The sequence below is a fragment of the Vulpes lagopus genome, chromosome 2 (genome assembly GCF_018345385.1).
Source record: "Vulpes lagopus strain Blue_001 chromosome 2, ASM1834538v1, whole genome shotgun sequence".
In the NCBI taxonomy this organism is placed as follows: domain Eukaryota; kingdom Metazoa; phylum Chordata; class Mammalia; order Carnivora; family Canidae; genus Vulpes; species Vulpes lagopus.
In genome coordinates, this window is record NC_054825.1 from 125,723,860 (window position 1) to 125,734,534 (window position 10,675).

Consider the following 10,675-nt stretch of genomic DNA (forward strand, 5'->3'; position numbering starts at 1 on the left):
GTAACGGGGGTGCCCTCAGATGGCTTTCACTCCTTAGAATTATTTTTGCTCTTGGTCACAGCATGCCACCTTTTCTTACTTACACTTGCAACACACTAATTGCTTTTTTTGTGCTTATTGGTCAGGATGGGGTCCCTACTCATTGAAAACATTTTGCTTTTTTTTTAAGATTTTTTTTTTATTCATTTATTTGAGAGAGAGAGAACTAGCGGGGTGAGGGGCAGAGGGAGAAGCAGACCCCCCTGCCGAGCAGGGAGCCCGATGAGGGGCTCCATCCCAGGAGGATCATGACCAGAGCCGAAGGCAGACGCTTCACCTACTGGGCCACCCAGATGTCCCAGAACTGCAAACACTTTAAAACTAGACATGCAGGGCGCCTGGTGGCAGTTGGTTAGGTGTCTGACTCTTGATTGTGGCTCAAGTCATGATTTCAGGGTCCTGAGATCCAGCCCCCTGCAGGCTCTGAGCTCAAAGCAGAATCTGCTTGCTCCTCTCCCTCTACTTGTCTCTCTCTCTCTCTAATAAATAAATAAAAATTAAAAAAAAAAAACTAAGTGTGCATTCAACAAACACACAGTAAAGTCACGAGAACAGTAGTCAAGACGACGGCGAAGGCCCCACTGTTGACACCACCTGCTGGCAAAGCTGAGCGTCCTGCTCTCAGAGGAACTCTGGGAGCCCCTGCGCCGAGAAGGGCAGGTTGCAAGTTAAATTTTCCTGAGGGGTTTCTGTGCTTAAAAAGGATAATTTAAGTTCCTTTCGGCCGGAAACGCCATCTTCCAGTAATTCGCCAAAATGACCAACACAAAGGGAAAGAGGAGAGGTACCTGCTATATGTTCTCTAGGCCTTTTAGAAAACATGGAGTTGTTCCTTTGGCCACATACATGCGAATCTATAAGAAAGGTGATATTGTGGACATCAAGGGAATGGGCACTGTTCAAAAAGGAATGCCCCACAAATGTTACCATGGCAAAACTGGAAGGGTCTACAATGTTACTCAGCATACTGTTGGCATTGTTGTAAACAAACAAGTTAAGGGCAAGATTCTTGCCAAGAGAATTAATGTCCGCATTGAGCATATTAAACACTCAAAGAGCCGAGATAGCTTCCTGAAGCGTGTGAAGGAAAATGATCAGAAAAAGAAGGAAGCCAAAGAGAAAGGTACTTGGGTTCAACTGAAGCGCCAGCCTGCCCCACCCAGAGAAGCACACTTTGTGAGAACCAATGGAAAGGAGCCTGAACTGCTGGAACCCATTCCCTATGAATTCATGGCATGATAACTGTAAAGAAAATGAAAGACCTCAGGATTGTAAAAAAAAAAAAAAAAAAAGGATAATTTAAAAAAGCAACTCAGGGATCCCCGGGTGGCTCAGGGGTTTGGCGCCTGCCTTTGGCCCAGGGTGCGATCCTGGAGTCCCAGGATCGAGTCCCACGTCGGGCTCCTGACATGGAGCCTGCTTTTCTCTCCTCCTGTGTCTCTGCCTCTCTCTCTCTCTCTCTCTATGTCTATCATAAATAAATAAATAAAAAATCTTAAAAAATAAAATAAAATAAAATAAAATAAAATAAAATAAAATAAAATAAAATAAAATAAAATAAAAAAGCAACTCAAGGGGCACCTGGGGCGGGGGGCTCAGGGGTTGGGTGTCTGCCTTCGGCCCAGGGTGTGACCCTGGGGTCCCGGGATCGAGTCCTGCATCGGGCTCCCCCTGCTTCTCCCTCTGCCCCTCTCTCTGGGTCTCTCATGAATAAATACACACAATCTTAAAAAACCCAAGCCTTTGTCTTCTATATGGTGGCCAGGTACCGGGTATGCTTAGAGGCCACGTGGAACAGGCAGACTGTGCGTGGCCAAGCATACACTTACCGGGGCCGTAGTTCTAACATCCAACGTGTAAGGGGCGCGGGGGCAGCGCGGGGGTCCCGCCACCCAGTTGCTGGCAGCTCAGGCTGTGATCTCGGGGCCCAGGGACCCAGCCGGCCTCGGGCTCTGTGCTCAGCGCAGCCCCCCGCACCCTATCTCCCCCATCCCCCTGAGCTTCCTGCTCATGCACTGTTGCTCCCTTTAGAATAAATAAATAAATCCTTTAAAAAAAAATCTGATGTGTAAAATTTGAGGTCAGTGCCAGTGGGTTTGGAGCTAACGGCATCCTGTAAGAGGCAGGCGACGGAGGGGACAACGGTCAGGCCCATGTGTGGCTTATCCATACACCAGGTGGTGTGTTATGTCACAGACACGTGATGCCGTCACGTGGCTAGGCCACACTGCGGTCCTCTCAGGGGCCTGCATTTTGTTTGTCCAACCAGAGTCCACGTCTTTTCAGCTCACGGCAGCTACCTTGAATGCTTTGTATTCTGTGCAGCATCTAACCCAACGCTTTGTAAACAGTTGCTAGGTAATAAATATTTCTTAAGTGATGCAGATTTACAGATATTTCTGTTGCAACATAGTCGCCACCCTGATTGGAGGCTCCAAAGAAAGGGGTCTGTTGGATCGCAGATGCAGATGTGAGAGAGCACAGTCCGCAATGGTCAGAGAGGAGCTGTGGACTGCAGCTCGAGCTGTTGTTCGGGCCACATTCTTTGCAAATCTACGTTTATTTTCTGACAGTGACACTTTGAAGGATATGATTAAAATGCCCCGATAAGCCAAATGATTTTTCTCGTTACCATTTGAAGTCCTGGCTGTGCCTGGCAAGCTCCGCGCAGGTGTGACGCCTTGGCTGGCTCAGCCCGTAGAGCGTAGGACTGTTGATCTCGGGGTTATGGGCTTGGGTCCTACGTTGCATGTAGAGGTCACTTAAAAAAAGGAAAAAGAGGGAAAAGAGGGACACTGGGTGGTTCAGGGGTTGAGCACATGCCCCAGCTCAGGGCATGACCCGGGGTCCTGGGATCGAGTCCCACGTTGGGCTCCCTGCATGGAGCCTGCTTCTCCCTCTGCCTGTGTCTCTGCCTCTCTCTCTCTCTCTCTTTCTGTCTTTCATGAATAAATAAATAAAACCTTAAAAAATGAAAATATGCTATTTAAAAAAATAATAAAGAAAAAGAATATCTTAAAAAAAAATGTGCTATCCCGGACCTTGGCTGGTGTGCTTTCTATTAGATAATAGATTTTAGGGGCAACTGGGTGGTTCAGTTGGTCAAACGTGTCTGCCTTTGACTCGGGTCACTATCCCGGGGTCCTGGGATGGAGCCCCGCATCGGGCTCCCTGCTTCTCCCTCTCCCTCTGCCACTCCCCCTGCTTGTACTCTTTCTCTGTGTCAAATAAATAAAGGTTTTTCTTTTTTTTAATGTAATGGATTTTAATCCCCAGAGATGCAGATGCATCAATTTTGGTAACTAGCCACGTGCCGCCCAATCTCACATCTATTTGATCCCCGTGGGTCCAAAAAAAATGAAATGCGTGGCATTTATTGAACTACTGATACGGACAAAAAACTGCATTAGGTACTTCCCGGGCCATTGATGTGAGTGAAACAAAAGGCCTGCCTTCAAGGGGGTCACAGTCCAGGAGGGCGGGGACACCCGTGAAAAGGAGCCTCCGGTAACAGAGAATGACATCAGCGTGACAGTAATCACGGTGGATGCTGCGGACGCAGCAGGTAGGGACATCAGGTGATTTCATGAATGGGGGAGGTCTTCAGGAAAAGGAAATTTGAGGATGGGTTTCACAGATAGGAAGCTAATTTGCTTGAGGTTTTTATTATTTTCTACCCAAGTATTTCTTAAAGATTTGGGGCGGTTTAGGAGTAATGCCTGAGACAACAGATCTAGAATGTTTGTGCCACCCGTCCGCGTGCTCCTGAAGGGGATGCAGAGCCCGAGACTCCCCAGCCCCCTGCAGGGAACGGCCCCCAGGGGCGCCCTTGGCCCATGTCCAGGCAGCAAAACCAGAGGATTTACCAATAGTGGAAGCGAAGATGCCATATGAAGCTGAAGGACAGTATTTTGTGCTTTATTTGCAAGACAATGGGGGGAAGTTGCTGACTAAGGGGGTGACGTGATTTTGTTGGGCTATTTTTTTTAAAGATTGTATTTATTTATTCCTGAGAGACCCTGAGAGAGACAAGGAGAGACCCAGGCAGAGGGAGAAGCAGGCTCCCTGCAGGGGGCCCAATGTGGGACTCTATCCCGGGACCCCGGGGTCACGCCCTGGGCTGAGGGCAGCCACTCAGCCATTGAGCCCCCCAGGGGCCCCTTTGTTGGGCTTTTTGAAGATCCATTAGGTTGGGGGGAGGCAGGAGGTTGGCTACGTGGAGGTCCATGGAGGTTCGTGGAGGTTCGTGGAGGTCCGTGGAGGTTCGTGGCCTGCAGAACAGAGGCATCGAGTCACTGGCCCATGTTGGGGGCAGGTACAGGTAAGGGTGGCCCCGGGGACGGCCACCAGAAAGGAGCTGTGCCCGCCGGGCCCCCAGTGCTGTGAGGGGGCAGCCAGGCGGGCCTGCTGGGGCACCAGCAGCTTGGGCACCTGCTGTTTTAAGGCGCAGGGATCTGGGGGAGAAGCGGGGGTGCTGGAGTGAGATGGGCCTCTAGCACTTGGAGTTGGGGACCCGAGCTTTGCCCCGAAGCTGCTCCACGAGGGGGGCGGGGATGCCCGTGTGCTCCTGGGGTGCCCGCAGCTGCCCCCGCTCTGTGACCGTCCTCATGGCCGGGCGGCAAGCTCACGGCCCAGGCCTTCAGGCTGCACGGCGGCCCTGTGAGCCCCCAGCTGCCTCCGGGGTGTCGGGGGGGCAGAGCACCCGGCTCCCCCGCCCCAACACCCCGTGGTCAGCGGCTCCCTGGCGTTGTCTCGGCAGCGGGCTGAGCCTGAGCCATCTGGGAGCCCTCCTCCAGGGACAGTGACAGGCGGGGGCCCACTGCCGCCACGTAGGTGCCATCAGCTCTGGCCCCCGTCAGCTTGCCGAGGGGCTGGAGGGCAGTTCAGAGGGGAGGCCTAGGCATCCGGAGGACAAGTGGGACATTAGCCAAAGGCGGGGAAGTGCGGGGGACGCGGCTTCGGGAGGTTCGGGAAGTTGGCTTGTTGACCTTCAGAGAATAACGTGAAGATATCCTAGGCCTGTATCTTCTCATAATTAAATAGAGGGAATCCCTGGGGCCAGACTAACTCATAAATGTGGATCCTCAGAACGGCCTTCCTCTTCGAATGTGTCAAGCAGTAGATAAAAATAGACTTATTAACTCAATTTCAACTGCAAATAAATAAGATCCCTCGTTTTGCTAAATAACTTGAGGTCAGTGAAGTCCTGTCCCCTAAGCCCATTAACCTCAGAACGTTGGGTCGCCACACAGACAGGACGGATGGCACAGGCCCGATGTCCGAACTTCTAGTGTGTCCACAAGAACATGCTGCCGGCGTCTTTCGGGTGAAAGGACGAAGTTGGATTTACAAGAGATGAACACTTGCCTCATGGCCGGACTATCCTCAGGCTGGCCACCTCGGCCTGGAGGTTGAGGTAGGAGAGCGAGAAACTCTGGGTAGAGAACGGGCCTTACCTTTACTTGCCCGGCGGCAGGCTCCCGTCCAGGACAGGCTCAGGTCGAGGACGGGCTCCCATCCAGGACAGGCTCCCGTCACGGCCACGGCCTGCCGGGTCGGGGGAGGACTGAGCATCTCTGGACAAGGAATGCTCAACGGCAAGGAAAGGGCCCAGTATGTTTTCCAGTGTCCTCGTGACTGAAGCGTCCTGCGGTGAGGCTTTCCGCTTCCAGTGACGACGTTCACGGATCCTGGCTCTTGCCTCAGAAGCTACACAGCATGAAAAGCCAGGGCTTTGGTCCCGTCGCGTCCGACGGGCGTTTAGATGCCCGCCGCCCGCCCGCCTTTCTGGATGTGCCGACTCCAGGTTCCTGATGCTCAGCGAGGCCCGAAGGAGAAGGTCCAACAGCGTTGGCAAACCTAATGGCCTAGAATCATGTGACTCAAGAGCCAAGAAAACCTGGAGAGAGATGTGCTTTTCTGAAGTCGTGTCATAAAAGTCATGAGGTTATTTTATCAAAGAACAGTAGCGGTGCAATGACAAGTGACCCGTATGTTGGAGCTCACCTTAGTTTCCAATCCCTGTCCTGGTTGATACTCCTTCCCAGCTGCCGTCTGCACCGGCGGGACTGGTCTTGTACTGGAACGAACCCGGGCCCCAAGGTAGACAGTCCCCATTTGTGCCTTGGTATCAGGACTGTCACTAGAAGACCCTTTGCTTTACAGGTACGCACCTGGCGTCCTCTTGAATGTTTTCAAAAATCTACTGTTAGCCGATTTTGGAACATGGGTCTCCTACACGTAGCACAAAATGTGAGAGATACCAAATGATCTACAAGAGGCAGCGATTCTCGCTCTGACCTCAACCCCCAACCTCCCAGGCTCCCCCAAAGGTTTTTGTTTCGGGCGCTTTCCAGAATATTCTGTGAATGTGCAATTGCATATGCGGGTTTATTTGCATACGTGAAACTGGTTCGGCCGGCCGACGGTACTGACGTATTTCGGAGGCCGTTTCTGGGACAGCAGAGAATCGCCCGCTCTGTCACACTGTCCTTGTACTCCGGTGTCACAGTTTATGTAGCAGCTCACTCCTGTCAGGTACTGGATGCTTCCAGTCTTCTCTTGGTAGGAGCGATGCCACGGGAGCATCTTTGCACGTGCATTGTCCACACATGCAGGGGCACGCGGGGTCAACCTCTGGGAATGGAAACCACGTGCCCAGGAGTGTGCACACGCCTTGGCTGACAGGGTGCTAAGGGGCCCAGAGGGCCGGACACAGCGTCGCAGGTGCTGCACACCCTTCCCCAGGCGGCATGTCACCGAATCGGTCCCCAAATTGTGTATCACCGAATCGGTCCCCAAACGGTGTGTCACCAAATTGGTTCCCAAACGGCATGTCATCGAATCAGTCCCCAAACAGCATGTCACCGAATCAGTCCCCAAATGGCATATCATTGAACTGGTCCCCAAACAGCGTGTCACTAAATCGGTCCCCAGTGTGTCACCAAATCGGTCCCCAAATGGCGTGTCACCGAATTGGTCCCCAAGTGGCGTGTCACCGAATCGGTCCCCAAGTGGCATATCACTGAACTGGACCCCAAACAATGTGTCACCAAATCAGTTCCCAAGTGGCATGTCACCGAATCGGTCCCCCGTGTGTCACCAAATCGGTTCCCAAACGGCATATCACCGAACCAGTCCCCAAACAGCTTGTCACCAAATCAGTCCCCTCGAGCAGAATGAGACCAGATGAGCGAGCTGCGTCGTGCCCGGCGGGCTTCCTACAGTGACCTGAACGTCTTGTCACATGTTTGATAGTTGCATTTTCTCTGTCATGACTGGACTGCTCGCGTCTTTCTCCTTTTTTACTTTACAGCCTTTTTTTAAAAGACTCTTTTGTAGCGACTTTAACACTCCGTCTGGAACGTGACACAAGTATTTCCTCTCAGTCTGCGTATACCCTTGAACTTGGGCTGAAGACTGTTGGACACGCCGATTTTAAAAACACACCTAAGGTCACAGAAGTGCACTCCTCTTGGAGTTTATATAAAAAGCTCCCGTTTTTTGTGTGATGATGTCACAGTTCTGTTTTAGTGTATGACAATCTGATCCATCCGGAATTTATTTCGGTGTGAGGCACGGGATGAGCGTGCAAGCTGCTCCTTCCAGATACTCCGCTCCCCAGGATCCTTTGCTGAACATTGTCTGTGCTCGGCCTATGGTCCCTGACCTGGGCCTTCTGCTCGGCCCTCGTCCCCCTCCAGGCACCCATGCCCCGCGAGTTACCCTCGGTGACGGTGCCTGGGAGGGAGGGGGAGCCGGGTGCAGGGGGGCCAGCAGGAGGGGAGTTGGCTGCGGTGTCTGCAGAAGCCTCCCCAGGGTGGCCTCCCGGCAGGTGCGCAGGTACCCGCTCCTCGGGTGCCCAGCTGGGCCCAGGTGGGTCCCTTCGCCCCACCTCCAGGCAGGCTGCTGTCCCCACGGCTGAAGGCCCCGATTGCCACACCAGTTCCCTGGCGATGCTTGTCTGCCTGACTCCACGGGCGAGACCGGCCGTCCTCAGGGAAGAAGATCTGCTGCTGAGTTACTGAGGCCATGAAGCAATGGTACGTTAGGCACCAGGGAGAGGCTGAAAATGTACATTTATTTTTTTAAGATTATACATTCCTGTGTACATGCATGTCTCTTTGGTCGTTTACTGGGATTTTGAACTTGCCCTAGTAGAATTTTGCACATTTCTTATTATAAGTTAGGGCTCAGATTTTCTTTTTGCTGCTATTACATTTGTTGTTGTTGTTAACATCCTAAATCTAGACACTAGTTGTACATAGGAAGGAAATATCTCAAGGACTACTGAGCTATCTCATTACGAAGTAAAAATTGTTAGTGGTTCTCGTCTTATTTTATCAAGAACTTTTATCACAAGAAAACGTTCGTGTTTTATCAGATTTTTTTTCCAGTATTGGTGAAGACATGTATATTATTTTTCTCATTTCATTTATTAACGCGGTGAACTATATTATTGGATTTGCTGGTACTGGAACACCCGAGTGTTTCTGGTATGATCCTTATCTAGTCAAGATCTATTATTTTAAAATATCAATTTCACTTACAATTTTTTTTAGAAGTTTAAAAAAATCAATTCTTATCAGTGAAATAGATCTGTTTTCTGCTTTTATTATATCTGGGTCAGATTTGGTCAGGATATTATTCTGGCTTCTTAAACAGAATTTTGAAGTTTCCCCTACTTGTCTATGTTCTGGAACAGTTTCATTACATTGGACTTCTCTGTTCTTTAAAGTTTCAGAAAATACCCTGGTGAAATGCTGAGGTTTTATGCATTTTTAGACTGGAAAGAGAGAACAAGATGGCTCTTTGTGCATTTTTCGTTTTTGTTTATATTTTCTACCCCGTTGGTGGTTAGTTTTGCTATATATTTGTTCTACCTCACAGAGGTTTCTAAATTATTTTTTATACAGTTAAGCAAAATAACCCCTTACAAGTATTCCATTTCATTCTGTATTTAGTTACTTTCCCATTTTCTTTCCTAATTGGTATTTTTCTCCCCCTTCAACTTGGTTGTATTAGCTAATTTCTTCTCTATTCTATTGTTTTCAAATAATCAGCTTTTGAATTTGCTTAGTGTATCCACTGTGTCCTTCCATTTCCTAATGCATTTATTCCCAAACCTTTATCTTTTTTATCTTAAAACTATGGTTCTTACTGATGTGAATAATGTTTTTGGAGACACTTGGCTGATTCAGTCGGTAGAGCATGCGACTCTTGATCTCACAGTCACAACTTCAAGTCCCATGAGCTTACTTAAAAATATATATAAACAATATAAATATAAAAAATACTTATAATAAAAATATATATGTATATATAGGTCATATATGTAGGTATGTATTTATAGGTCATAGTTAAATTGTTAATAATTATTTATTTCCTAGAATAAATGAGCTTCAGACTTCTTTCTGAAGCTAGATTCCAGAAAAGAGAATGGAGTTATTAAGCAAGCAAGTCTTTGAGTCCTAAAGAAAGGGGTGGTGACAATAAGTATGTGTCTAGTTTGGGGGAATGAGTGAAGATACGCACATACCTGCCATGCCACAAAGTGTGTCCCATCCACATACATCAGAATATGTTCCTCCAACATCATTACATACTGGCTTGACATTCCAGGGGGAGAAATAAATTAATATTTGTTGGAAAAGTGCTTAGGTAAGAAACATAGAATTAAATCAGTTGTATAAATCACGAAACATAAGCCATGATCATTTTTGTTTCTTCACAGTGTAAGTAGAGCCAAGCCAAGCCAACAGCTTCATGGAGAGGCCCGAACCTAGCTACTCAAGCTCCTAATCAGGCCATTTGATTCACCCAAGGCAGAGGAAAGGTGGGCAAGCCCCCACGACGACAAGCGCGGCCTGTGATCCCCCGAGTCCTGCTGTCACTGCACGGCATCACCTCGTCCTGACAGGAGACCATCACCTTGCATTGCTAAAAGCTTTGTTAGAACCTTTTTAAGATTTGATCCTTATGACAACTGCTCATCAGCCTCCTCTCCCTCGTACATCCAACTAGACCCAAGCCTGCTGATTCCTAACTCAAAATGTTTCTCACGTCTTTCTCACCCTGTTACTTCCAGGGCCTCCTTCGGGATTTAAGACTTGCCCATCTCCCGCCCGCATGACGCCTGGGGTGGTCGGTCTCCTACATCCCGCCTCCGGCCGCAGAAGCTGTGGTAAAACAGCCTCCAAAGCTCAGAGGTGAAACACAGTAGAGGTTGCTTCTCCTTGATAACGTGGTTTAATGCAGCGTAGGGGGTGCGGGGTCAGGGCAGCAAGTGATCCCGTGGCCAGAGGCCCAGGCCCCATAGAGCTGCGGCTCCGCCATCCCTTCAAGCATGAAAATATAGGTACATTGCAACTAAAGGAATGGAAAAGTGAACCTCAGGTAAACAGCGCAAGGTACTAATAACAAGCCAAGATCCATGAAATGGGAGACAAGTAGAGAAAATTAATAGAGGTAAAATTTAGTGCTTTAAGAAGACAAGCAAAATTGATAAAGTCATAGCCATAGTGCTTAAGGAAAAAAGAAAGAGGGAAATCACTAGCATTGATAATAAAAGAAGTAACATTATTTTATTCCATAAACATCAAGAATGGTAAAGGAATAGTAGGAGCAACATTATGCC

The 10,675-nt window shown here is 49.1% G+C and overlaps 1 protein-coding gene across 1 annotated transcript; it reads left to right on the forward strand.

The window, feature by feature from the left end:
• The first annotated feature begins 770 nt into the window (after positions 1–770).
• On the forward strand, positions 771–1,292 carry LOC121485030 (60S ribosomal protein L21-like). Its single transcript, XM_041744991.1, has one exon. The coding sequence runs from the start codon at positions 796–798 to the stop codon at positions 1,276–1,278; it is 483 nt and encodes a 160-aa protein (XP_041600925.1). The 5' UTR covers positions 771–795; the 3' UTR covers positions 1,279–1,292.
• The last annotated feature ends 9,383 nt before the right edge of the window (positions 1,293–10,675 follow it).

Coding starts and splice junctions, on each gene's coding strand:
- LOC121485030 (XM_041744991.1), top strand. CDS start 796: ATGACCAACACAAAGGGAAAGAGGAGAGGTACCTGCTATATGTTCTCT.